At 49.2% G+C, this 12,099-nt stretch overlaps 8 protein-coding genes across 8 annotated transcripts; 3 read left to right on the top strand and 5 right to left on the bottom strand.

Moving 5' to 3' along the window:
- Positions 1-46: 46 nt before the first annotated feature.
- On the top strand, positions 47-1,685 carry N7519_001201 (uncharacterized protein; the record flags this gene model as incomplete). Its single annotated transcript, XM_057287979.1, has 6 exons — positions 47-140; positions 192-300; positions 348-478; positions 548-790; positions 846-1,354; positions 1,410-1,685. The coding sequence occupies 6 exons, from the start codon at positions 47-49 to the stop codon at positions 1,683-1,685; spliced, it is 1,362 nt and encodes a 453-aa protein (XP_057154062.1).
- Positions 1,686-2,196: 511 nt separating this feature from the next.
- On the bottom strand, positions 2,197-3,466 carry N7519_001200 (Winged helix-turn-helix transcription repressor DNA-binding; the record flags this gene model as incomplete). Its single annotated transcript, XM_057287978.1, has 2 exons — positions 2,197-3,228; positions 3,308-3,466. The coding sequence occupies 2 exons, from the start codon at positions 3,464-3,466 to the stop codon at positions 2,197-2,199; spliced, it is 1,191 nt and encodes a 396-aa protein (XP_057154061.1).
- A 692-nt stretch (positions 3,467-4,158) lies between these two features.
- Positions 4,159-4,659, bottom strand: N7519_001199 (uncharacterized protein; the record flags this gene model as incomplete). The annotated part of the gene is made up of 1 exon (XM_057287977.1): positions 4,159-4,659. The coding sequence occupies one exon, from the start codon at positions 4,657-4,659 to the stop codon at positions 4,159-4,161; it is 501 nt and encodes a 166-aa protein (XP_057154060.1).
- Positions 4,660-5,366: 707 nt separating this feature from the next.
- N7519_001198 (uncharacterized protein) lies at positions 5,367-6,266 on the bottom strand (the record flags this gene model as incomplete). Its single annotated transcript, XM_057287976.1, has 1 exon — positions 5,367-6,266. One exon carries the CDS (start codon positions 6,264-6,266, stop codon positions 5,367-5,369), a length of 900 nt encoding a protein of 299 aa, XP_057154059.1.
- A 469-nt stretch (positions 6,267-6,735) lies between these two features.
- N7519_001197 (uncharacterized protein) lies at positions 6,736-7,600 on the top strand (the record flags this gene model as incomplete). The annotated part of the gene is made up of 2 exons (XM_057287975.1): positions 6,736-7,156; positions 7,248-7,600. 2 exons carry the CDS (start codon positions 6,736-6,738, stop codon positions 7,598-7,600), a joined length of 774 nt encoding a protein of 257 aa, XP_057154058.1.
- Positions 7,601-8,504: 904 nt separating this feature from the next.
- On the top strand, positions 8,505-9,272 carry N7519_001196 (C40 family peptidase; the record flags this gene model as incomplete). Its single annotated transcript, XM_057287974.1, has 2 exons — positions 8,505-9,211; positions 9,263-9,272. 2 exons carry the CDS (start codon positions 8,505-8,507, stop codon positions 9,270-9,272), a joined length of 717 nt encoding a protein of 238 aa, XP_057154057.1.
- Positions 9,273-9,447: 175 nt separating this feature from the next.
- Positions 9,448-9,693, bottom strand: N7519_001195 (uncharacterized protein; the record flags this gene model as incomplete). Its single annotated transcript, XM_057287973.1, has 1 exon — positions 9,448-9,693. One exon carries the CDS (start codon positions 9,691-9,693, stop codon positions 9,448-9,450), a length of 246 nt encoding a protein of 81 aa, XP_057154056.1.
- Positions 9,694-9,853: 160 nt separating this feature from the next.
- On the bottom strand, positions 9,854-11,590 carry N7519_001194 (putative pyridine nucleotide-disulfide oxidoreductase; the record flags this gene model as incomplete). Its single annotated transcript, XM_057287972.1, has 1 exon — positions 9,854-11,590. One exon carries the CDS (start codon positions 11,588-11,590, stop codon positions 9,854-9,856), a length of 1,737 nt encoding a protein of 578 aa, XP_057154055.1.
- Positions 11,591-12,099: the final 509 nt, after the last annotated feature.

Here is a 12,099-nt window from a genome sequence, read left to right as displayed (position 1 = left end):
AAGTAAACTTTCCTTCTTACCCATCACCTTCATCATATTACCCAACATGTGCAGGGACAAGAAGGAACCGGGCTACGTCCTCGGCACCGAGACTGATGGAACAGACTCATTCGAGACCATCACTGCTCTGGTCGCCGCAGGTACGAATTGCGCGTTATATGTCGGAGTAACCTGACATTCCTTTCGTCCAGACCACGAACATGATATCAAGCTTCGGACTATGTCGTGGCAGAAGACGGCCTGTTTGCTTGCCGGCGAGCAGGTCTGTTTGGCCATCATGGCACAGTCGTGGTCTCTCTCGTGAGTAACCATCTCATTCAAATAACGATTTTCAATGAAGCTGACAGGAATATTATCTTCAGTGTCCTCGGTTGGGTTCCGGGTATCATTACTATGGTCCTTTGCGGACTCCTCTTCTGGGTCACCTCGATCACGATGCACAAGTATGTTATGAAGCATCCTCATATCATGGATATCTGTGAGTCTCCGCCGGTCCAAATATCCCGATCTCTATATGCAATAGAACTAACGGTTTAATCACCGACAGGTGACTTTGGATACCATGTGTTTGGGCAGAGCAAAGCTGCCTACGTCTTCTCCGCATTTATGGTGCTTGCGAACAATATTCTTCTTGTCGGATTTCACGTCTTGACAGGCGCTAAAGTGTTGAATACCCTCTCAGACCACTCATTGTGCACTGCGGTTTTCTCAGTAATTGTGGCCATTATGGGAATCGTTATGTCCATGCCCCGGACCTTGCATCATGTTAGCTTCATGTCAATGTTCTCATGTGAGTCGATAAATCCCCCACAGCTCTCAACTGGACCCAGCAGACCATTCCGCAGCCGCCTGTATGGCTATCGCAATCATTCTTTTCCTCGTTTTTGCCGGTATCGAAGACGCCCCTTTCTACGGACCCAAGGGCGACTACCCGACAGAAGGACCCGTGAAGACCTACGCCTTCCCTCGACCAGGCACCACATGGGTTGACTGTATGAACGCTGTGATGAACATTACCTTTCTTTGGGTCCCCCAAATTCTGTTCCCGACTTTCATCTCAGAGATGGAAAGGCCACAAGATTTCCCTAAGGCATTGGCTGTTCTCGCCGCGATATCCGCCATCCTATTTATCGTCCCTTTCGCCATTGGATTCCGCTATCTAGGCCAATATGCTACCGCCCCAGCCTTCGGCAGTCTAGGAGTGGTCTCATACAAGAAAGCATCTTTCGGCTTCGTGATCATCCCTACCCTTGTCATTGGCGTAATCTACGCCAACGTAACCGGGAAATTCATCTATACACGCATCCTCGGCAAGTCCCGACACTCGCACAGTCACACCGTGATTGGATGGAGTGTGTGGGGGGGCAATCATGGTCGGGATCTGGATACTCTGGTTCGTTTTCGCGGAGATCATTCCCAGCATGGGTGATTTCCTCTCCCTGCTCAGCGTGGCCTTTGATTCGATCTTCGGGTTCATTTATTTCGCCGTCGCATACTGGCAGCTAAACCGAGGATTCCTTTCCAAGAATCGGAGACAGACTGCTATGACTGCGCTCAATGCTTTCATCATGGTCGTTGGGCTGTTCTTGTTGGGTCCTGGCTTGTATGCAGCCGTCGAGGCCATCATTGCTGATTACTCGGGCCCTATTACGCCTGCCTTCACTTGTGCCAATATGGCTATTTAACGGGAAGTCATTGAATAGCGTTGTGACCGGATGGGTGATTTGATGCTATTTTTATATTCTTATGTTCTACGATGATGCAAGGCCAGCTGCTCACTTCAAAGGAAAAGGAAATAAACTGGAATGTCACTAAATTCCTACATATCTGACTGTTAACTCCAGTTTTCTCATCGCTGTCCGCACTGATCTCCCCCGTCCAGGATACCTCGCACTCACAATTATCTATTTGGGTAACGTATTATTTTAATTAATTTTACCAGACAGAGTCCCTGGCGAAGAGGGTAATGTTAGTTGCAGGTCGTTTTAGAAACGGAGGCTTCGCTCGGTCTCTTTTTCAGAGCAAAGGCAACAAAGTTCGAATGCAGACGACCACAGCGACATCGTTTTCAACGCTACAAAGATACGTTAGAGACGGACATATCAGACTCCACCTGTGAAAGACTGGAAAGTCTTATACAGGACGGCTAACCCCCCCAGGATTACAAAGGTACCTTAGAAGGCAATAAAAGATCAATTAAGCCAGCTCAGCCTCAATCAAACTCTCTGCAACACCAGGATAAGTGTAAATCTTAACAACCCTCAGCCCAACTCTCTTCAGAATCTCCCTCCATTCAACCTCCGTTCTCTCCCTCGCTAAGAAATGCGCCAACATCATCATATCCATACTCGTGGCCGCCAGCGTCGGCTTCTCCTCGCTAATAACAATCTCATTAAAGAGAACACGTGAATAACCCCTAACCAAAGCAGGCACCAGATTCTTCAAAATCCGCACAACATCTTCATCACACCAGTCATGCAAAACAGAATGAAAGCAATAAGCCCTCGCCCCCTTCACAGGCTGCGGCGTAAAGAAGTCATAAGCTTGTACCTCAAACGACCTCCCCTCGGCACATTCCAGAATACTCGCAACAACAGACTCACGATCCTGAAGCACAACCTTCCCAGGCAGACTTCTATAGAGCGCCACAAAAGCAGCAACATCATGACCCCGGCCACCGCCAACATCAACCAGCAAACTCTCGCTAACCTCCGCATCAAACCCGCAAACCAGCTGTTGGTAAACAGGATAAAAGCCCTCCTCAAACCAATTCGCCTTCCCAGCGCGGTATGCACTCATAAACGAATTAAAATGCTGCAGCTGCGGCGGCGTCGCAACAGCCCATTCAAAGAACGGCAAACCCGTCCCATGTGCCTCCTGAAAGGGTCCATCCCTGCCGCCCAGCGTCAGGGACCGGTATGCGTTTTCCTTGAAGTAAGCCGGGAGTCCGTTGAACGATTTCCGCGTGGCGTCATAGCAGAATAAGATACTATGTTGGTATCGTTCCTCGACGAGACCGTTGCTCAGCGCTGTTCCGTGGAACGCACCTGAATGAAAGGCGAGCACGTTCATGGCGACTAAATGACGTGCTAGACGGGTCAGGAGGTCGACGTCCACGCCTGTTTTCTCAGACAGAGCAACAGGGCTGAGGCCTGTTGGGGTTGCTTCTTTAAGGTGTTGGAATAGGCGCACGTCTACGGCGAGTCGGATTACTGCGGACTGGGCGGGCTATGGTTTAAGTCGGGATATTGTGAGCTTCCTTATTGGGCTATTGGAGGCTGTATGGAATTCGAACTGGTCTTCTTACCTCTGCCCAAAAGGTGCGCTGGATGAATTCGCTGGGGATTTCGAGTGCGGACACGAGCGCGTGGCTTTGTGCGATGAGTGCTTCTCGTGAACCGGGTTCATTTTCTTTGAATGCGTTTGCTGTGGAGGCAAGTTGATTTAGGATTGAGAAGGGGTCCATGTTGGAAGTATACTCTGGGAACTCATGTATTAATGTAGTGCGGTATACAGAAGGAATATTCGATTAAAATATCTGAGGCTTTGGGGTAGCACGGTAGCGTTTTCTGTTAGAACGTGTTGTCCTACCTAGTACGCCTCTAGATACATAGGTAGTATTCGATTATCGGCTTCGTTTGCCAGCTTTTTCTCTTACATAGAACCTATACTTTGTGTCAAGTGTGTACATGGCGCTACAATGGTTGTAAGGAAAGGTTCGGGACAATGCCCGGTCTATACATCAAGAGCCGCACTAGAGGGACCCACAGCGGAAGTTACCTGGGTAACCGTACATGGCCAGATGTATCGATCAAGCACCATCTGATAACTGATTGGGGAGGTCACACAAGCCAGCATATAATTCCCACAATGCGGCGATATTGTCTATCAGAAGTCACTTAGGCTTTGGTTCGAATGTATATTGCCAACTATCTACCGAGACTGTAAGGCGTGCGTCAGCTTGTACAACTACAGACTACTCGATATTGCTCTTCATAATATCCAGTTTTGTGGCATGTGCATAAATTGAAGAGACTAGAAGGACGCTACTTTGAACTTGTTACTGAAATGGAGCAAGGAAGATACCAAAATCAGAAGGGCTACATAGAAAATATTCCCTTGTTTGAAACAGCTGCATCGAGACTAATCTTTCCGACCTCAAGCACCAGCTATGCGCTCATGCCTCCATTGAATCAAGCCCGCATTAATCAAAGTCGGAATAGCCTGATCCTCAATCCACTCTGTGCATTTAATCAACGGCCGACGAGGCTCTCCAGGCTCGTAAAATGTCACAGGATCCCAACTCTTGATGGGCTCCGTCTTCATCGTCACTTTGTTGAAAGCCTTCTGCTTCGGTGGCGCCGGGATGGACTTGAGAATATCGTTCCAATTCTTGGGATAGTTGAGGGCTCTGGTGTGTCCGATGAGTTCCTTTGAGAAGAAATTCTCGTCTGTTTCTGGGTCGTTGTATTCTGCTGGCTCGTAGTGCATGCCTGTGACAATATCGCCTGTGACGTGGTGCTTGATGCCGCTACCTGGACCTTGGGTGTTCGTTTGGACGAAGAGGATGGTGTGGTATCGGGGTGATGGCATGTCTGGGTCTTGGATTGCTAGTTTCAGTTTCACTTTGTAGACTGGGTAGATTTGGGATGTTGACATTTTCACGCTGGGAGTTGGAGATGAAGAAGGTGATAACGATGATGAAGTTTAAATCAATACAGCTGGTTGACTTTTGGAGGAGCGCTGGATGTTTGATGCTGAGAATGTCCGGTCTTTAATACTTTTCTCCCCGCTTTTTGCCTCCTGGCAAAATGGGGTATCACGGAATGCACCTACCCAGGCAAATTAGAAATAGTAGAGTGTGTATCTCTACATTCACTATGAGGGCTTAAGATCTTGTCTGACAATCAATGTTGGTATTTCCAATGTGTCCAGTCTTATTATCTCGTTTTGGGTATCCTATCATTCTGAATATTTTACCCCTCATTTTCAACCCCATACTCTGCCTACATGTATCCCTGAGATAATCCACAATGATCTAAGGAAATTTTGCGGAAAAAAAGGATGTACTGTACTGATATTGAAATCTTGCTCGAGTGCTCTATTTTTTAGAAATAGCTCAACATGGTCTCGATTTGGAGATAGTTCATTAAACTATCAGAAGCAATGTAACCATCATGTATTTCGGCTGGGATTAACCCAGGTCTACAGCAAAATTATCTGACATGCTTCTTGGGACTTCGATTTCGAGCAACGATGATAATAGGATGTCAATGTTAGTAACCATGAGCTCATTTTGGCCATCCTAGTATCAGGAAGAGGCCGCCACATTGCCTAGTACTCAATCCTACGTGTCTGGATACCAATTACCGGTGCGCTTCGTATTCAAGCTCGGTGACACTCACTGTCCTCTCCAGACTCCGATCTGGAGAAGAAAGAAACAATTCCCTCCGTTCGAGCTCACATGAACGGCCATCCGTATATTGCACAAAAGTAGGGGTATCCATACCCCAGGAGCCCCAATCCTGGTCATCCATCAGGTTTTCACAATAGAAAGCGAAGCAAAATAAACAATCCAGGTGAACCCGTACCAATCCGCGGTAGAACTCTCCGTATTCCTCTTCCCAGTTTTCAAGGACAAAATCACCATCAATGACGTTGACATAACCGACCGTTACTCCAGGCCCATCTGTAGCATGCGGGTATGATTCAGATTGCAAAGCAGGTGGTCGCCTCGGCTCCGAGCTAGCTAGAATCGACCGCACACAGCGCTCATCCAACAAGAGAGGGTAGTTGAGGCGAGGAACGGCACTGCACACGTAGAGGCCATGGTCTTCGACCCATTTTTGATGTCGACGTTGAATCACGGCTTCGGATGCCCCCTCCAAGGTGGGATCTTCAAAGATCACATTCCGGTAGCCTTCACGGATCATTTTAACGCACGTGGCCCCAGTTTGGGACCAATTGCGCTCGAAAAATTCCAGGTCAGCCATACAGGCCTGGTCGAGCTTTTCAATGGCTCTAGCCCAGTCTTCATCGGATGTTTTAGCATAGGAGGTACGATAAATGGCCCAGCCCCATGGCCACCCTCCAGAATGGCTAGATTGATAGTTCAGAAATGCTGGTACAGACTTCCACTCTGGTTTTGCATGTTGTCGGTTACGTCGCTCAAGGAGGGTTTCTTCGGGTGGAAATTCAGATGAACGCCATGGTGTAGACCATGATTCATCATGAAAGATGCTGGGTGGATGTGGATTCCAGGGCATGGTTCCTACAGCGTGGTAAGTGGATGGATGTAGTTGGCTAGGGACCTCAACTGGATACGAAGGTGAGGTTAGCGTTCAGGGTCCAGTGTGTCCAGTGCCCAGGCCAAAATCAGGCATTCAGATATCATTAATTGCGGGAAAAAGGGGAAAAGGGGTTTTGACGACAACAACTTGGCCATTCCGTTCGAAGATAATCTTGTTACGCGTAGCTAAAAAACGGCCATATGTACATATTTTAGAGAATCTCTTGATGCTTGCCTGATTAGAGGATTTCTTTCCTTCCCCTCCTTGATGGAAATGTGAGCCGCTAGTTTGGCCCCCACGGCACGGTAAATTTGGTCTTACGCATTGATCCGGAGATTGCCAGTCACTTTAAGACGCCCTCATTCCCTGCTGTGACGCCGGCAAGCAACTTATTCCCCTATTTGCCATTCACTTTCATGTGGCCTCGCATAAATATTTGGTTAAAATGTCCACAGACAATGAATATCTCATGGGCTACTCCCTACGCCGAAACTTCACATGTGCGGACGGCGAAATGGATTGCGGTCCCACCTGGAACACATCCTCTGTCTCATTTATAAGATGTTGTCCTGGAAATACCGAATGCCCTGTCGGACAAAAAACCCCGGGGATGTGCTGCCCAACGAAGGAGGATTGCAGCGACCGGTTAGATGAAAAAGAGCGTTGTGCAGACCCTACAGCAGATCTTTACTTTACCGATCAGACTGGGGGTTATTTCTGCTGCACAAATGATACCCTGGGGATTTATACATCTGAGAGGCAGTATGCGGGCTGCGTAAAAGCAGAAAAAGTGGACGGGCTCGGTGTGAAAGTGACGACAATGAGAAAGGCTGTCCCATATACTCTACCTGCGTCTACAAGCTCGGGTAAGCCTCGGCCCTGATGCTCGTCAAAGTTCCAAACACTGGACAAGGTGTATCATTGTCTTTTCTCTCAATCTGACCCGCCGTGTCACAGATACTGCTACGGCTACAACACTCTCCTCGTCGACGTCAGGGGCAACTATCGCAACTTCCACCTCCTCGAACAACGGGAATACTGGTTCTTCTCAATCGAACGTTGGGGCAATCGCAGGTGGTGTGGTTGGTGGTATAGCCGGCGTCGTCATTTTGATTGGGCTGGCCTGGTGTTTATTCCGTCGCCGAAAGAAGCAGGAGGACCCTCAAGACAGCCAATCTATTCAACCTTCCCCAGCCCCTATATCGGAGCTGAGTGATAGTAATCGGATCACAGAGCTGAGTGGTCAAAGCATTTCAGAGCTACCAGTGCCATCTGGCCGGAAGTCCCCGCCTGCTGAATTGTCAACGTGAAGACCCTAGCATGTGCGAGACTTTTCTCCCCTCAACACTCAAAGGCTGTTCTCGCGAGATAATGCCTGATGAGATTTTATTACAATGTGGAATGTCGATCGTTCACCTACAATGATTTGGCTAAGAATTTCGGATGGAGGGCATTGCACCGGCAACAGTGGACCTGGTGGATTGTTCACAAGGCACACGAAAGAATCTCTGGATGATCATTCTACCCCGAGCCCTCACCACTACATATATTGTGAGAATATGCTTACTGCCACGGTCGCATTGACTGTATATATGTATTTTTATCATCTATTGCATTCATTCCTGCTTCTACCCCCTCATTGGGGATTATTTAGTCTTAGCTTCTTTTCTATGGTGGCTAGATGGGCATATAGCATCCCATTCCCAAACTCAATCACAAATACACTATGTCATATACAGATTGTATGTATGTCTTCTCGTTACGATTTACGGGCTAAAATATGGTTGCATGCGCTATAAATAGTACTTCTCGTGTTCCTCGTGTTGTTAGTGGCCTCTATGGAAGTATAGACTCAGGAACACGAACTTACGAGAAAGGATCAACAAAATCTCCAGCTAGTGCCTAGTTGATCTCTTGAGGTTGTTATTTTTATAAACAATATTAAAGATCTTGGTTCGTTGGGGTCTTATAACGCGAGTTTCACATCGACGATCAGAGCCTAGAATACGAGTGAAGACTCGGTTCCTGCTGCAAGAACAATACGGATCGACGATCAGCTCGTTAAACACGAAGAGTAAGTAAATGGGTATAGATGCCTTCGTAGCATAGTGTGAATGGTTCTCTATAAATGCTTTGATGTCCATCGCTATTCGGATGCAGCTTCTTCAACTCAGTTCTTCCAAACCACGGGAAACAAGAACTTTGCATCACATCATGCATTTCATTTCCCTCGCCGCATTCTCCCTCACGACCGCCATAACAGCGGTCAGCGCCTACCCCATCACCGGCGACAGCGTCAACTGCCGCTCCGGTCCTGGGACGAACCATGCGGTCGTCAAATCATACAAAAAGGCCCAGGATGTCACGGTCACCTGCCAAACCGCGGGAGAATCCATCTTCGGCGACAACCTCTGGGACAAGACATCCGACGGCTGCTATGTAGCCGACTACTACGTGCAAACCGGCACCAGCAACTACGTGACGACCAAATGCAGCGGTGGCGGAGACGACAGTGGAGGCAGCACTGGCACCGGAGAGGCCATCGTCGCTGCAGCCCAGAAGGAGAAGGGCCTCCCATACGTCTGGGGCGGAGGTGGTTGCAAAGGTCCTTCTGGCGGCGGCTTTGACTGCTCCGGTCTGACGCAGTATGCTATCTGCCAGGCAATGGACAAGACTATTCCCCGTGTCTCGCAGGACCAGTATCACTCCAACTTGGGCAAGCGGTATCCCCGTGCAGAGGCGAAGGCTGGTGATCTCTTGTTCTGGGCTACTGGTGGTGATTGCGAGAACGACGTTGTTCATGTTGGTATCTTTATCAATGATAAGTTGATGATCAATGCTGCTCGGACTGGTACGCCGGTCCGTGAGCAGGCTATTTGGACTTCTTCTGGTGGGCTGAGCATCTGTCCTTATGTTATGAGGTATGTATCTCATTCTCTGGTTTCTGGGCTGTCGTACTAACTGGGATATAGATTTACTTGAGCTTTAGATATAAGGTAGTTGGCACGGATTTCCTAGGTTCTTCATCGACTCTTGAAATAAATAACATTGATCAATGAAAGTGAAATCCTTATTTTGCATGACATTTGAAAGGAAGGAAGTACCCAGGTAACATGACATTGGTGGCCAGGGAAGGTGCGTTGGAGAAGTGTCCGTCTTAGGAAGGTACGCGGGGTATAAAAGGCCTCCCACCCCTCTTCCTCTTCTCTTCTTCCTCTCCCCAACCCTCTGGACTACCATCTCCCGTAGCCCATGAGACAGTGTAGGGAGAGGGTACCGTAGCAACTCGGTGCTTGACCTGCTCACAGATATCAACACTGTTGAGGTCTAGTAGGTTCGCAACCAAATCAAACCGGGCTTTCTCGTGTGAGTTCTTGAAGTTGGCTGAGCGCTTGGTCTCCATAGCCACTTGATAAACCCACGGAATACATGGGGATGTCACCTAGGTAGTCACCCAGTCTATGTAAAATGCGCTAGACTTCCAAGGTTAGAACTTAAATTTCTGATTTTCGCATGCATTCTGCCTAGACAATATTAAGACATAATCTCTGTCCAGATCATCTTTAAAACCGCGAAATATCCCGACCAAAGAACCTATTCAACATCCACCTGAAAGCCACACGCAGTTTGTTGCGCCAGCTGATGGACATACTGATGTACGCCGTCTTCCAAATGAGTGACGCAGTACGTCCCTTGATACCTTCTGGCAGGAAGTTGCTCGCACCACGGTCACCGTCGTGGGGGATTTGCATCAATGCGCGTTCGTCACCGATGTACGCCATCGTCCCAAGGTCACGGAAAGAGAACGGCGGAGTCTTGCCGACGTCATTTTTGTTCAAACGATCAGCTAGCCACTTCGCTTCTTGGCTCGTCGCCTGTGCCGTTGCAGGGGGAGCACCCTTCTCCGGCATGGCATTGTCACCCAACGCGAACACGTCCCGGAGGACAGCGGTCTGGCCTTTCTCGTTTTGCAGCTGTACGCGCAGATAGCCGTCGACAAGAAGGGGGCCGTTTTTGGGAGCCTTCTTGAATTTCCACGATGCTTTTTCGGCATCTGCTGGTGCAGGTGATGAGCCCTCGACGCTATGGACTGAGTCTGTGGGGAATTCGTCGACTGAATCAAGCGATTCGGTGATGAACTTGGGCATGGCATTGCCCGTTACCCAGACACACATTCCAACGCCCAGTTCGCCATCTTCTTCGGTTGTAAGAGTCAGACAGCGCTTGGGATCCATATGGTATGGCGGAGGTGCACCAGGCGCGCCCCAGCGCAAACTTTTGACATGGTGGGAGGTCTTGATATCAACACCCTCACGCTTCATAGTCTCCATCGCATAGCGTGAAAGCGACTCGTCGAACATCGAAAGCACCTTGGGCGCAACATCGTACAATGTGATCTTCGGGATTCCGTTCAGACTCGGATATAGCGCCATCAGATCGGAGTAGATGAAGTCGCGCAGCGAGGCCGCAAGCTCAATACCGGTTGGACCAGCTCCGACAATAGCGAAGCTCAGCAGCCACTTTCGCATCTCTGGGGTTGTAAACGGCAGAACGGCGAGCTCGAAGCATTCTCGCACGCGCCGCTTGACCCTTTTCGCGTCCCCGATATCTTTGAAGAACATCGCATTCTCCCGCACCCCAGGTGTTCCAAACGTGCGGCTCACAGCGCCTACCGCAATGACAAGCTTATCGTAGGGTACTTCGAACATTTCACCCTGCTCCCATTGGAGATATGGTTGCATCGGCTGCTTATTCCTGGTATCCGGGCCTTCCTCGGTTCCTCTATGCTCTTCGAGTGTGCGAGGTGACTCAGTGACACCGCTCTTGACGACTGTTGCTTCGCAAAGAACGGTCTTCGTTTTCAGGTTAACTCCGCGCGCAGCTCCTTGGATGAAGTCGACTTTGGAGCGCGGATCGCGCACAGGCTCGACAATGTTCGAGAAATCGAGGGATCCGCTAGCCGTGTTGGTGAGGAGAGGAGTGAAGACAAAATATGACCGAGGTGACATTATGAGAGGGGCGTAGGTCTTTGGAGAAAGCCTCCGCGAGAGGGTGTATCCACCCCAGCCAGATCCAAGAATGACGACTCGTTCTCTTTTATCGTCAGACTCCTGGGTTGCCGCGGGCTGTTGAGCTTGCGTTGCAAGACATCTCCGGCCTGGTGTGTGAAGTGTCGGGACAATCCTAGAAGACGATATGTATGTAGAATGAAGACGGTGGGCAACGGAGGGTAAGGGATTCCGTATGCGTAGGGCATGGCGCCCCAGAGGGAGCATCGTGCTCAATGGCCGGGTTTCCATGACAATCTAGGACTAACTCAGTTGTGTCAGTAGATCGAAGGTGATATGTTTAAAAACAAACCCATTTCAGCACCATCGCTTGCTATCTAAATGCGGCATTGGTGCCCATAAGGTTTACTGCTCCGCTGACACATCGATGACTTCATCGTCGGTAGGACAAGGAAAGGAGATATCCGGAGCGGATCTTGGGACTAGCCCACTTGGTAGGATCCATGGTCCATCGGATACTCGTGCTCCCGTGAATATGTTGGGAATTGAGAGCTGTTGTTCCTGCTCCATCTATCAAGCTCGTGGAGCCGGAACCCTTCGGAGCAATCGGTGAGAACGAGCTGCACGTGCCGTCGGAGACGATCGGGATATTCAGGCACATGCTATTCACATGGAATTGAATAGTTTAGACAGACGTCTATCAGCTGTGAATGGGTTTGAAGATAACTTGTGAAGAAGAGGGGAGAACAGAAAGATATTATGGGTTCAAGGGGAGTGTCGTATGATGGGGTTGAGCTAGG

This window comes from Penicillium mononematosum (genome assembly GCF_028829835.1).
Source record: "Penicillium mononematosum strain IBT 11891 chromosome Unknown utg000001l:1.0-4488741.0:1.0-4491989.0, whole genome shotgun sequence".
Lineage (NCBI taxonomy): Eukaryota > Fungi > Ascomycota > Eurotiomycetes > Eurotiales > Aspergillaceae > Penicillium > Penicillium mononematosum.
The sequence above is the reverse complement of the archived record's forward strand: the minus strand, read 5'-3'. Positions and strand labels throughout refer to the sequence as shown.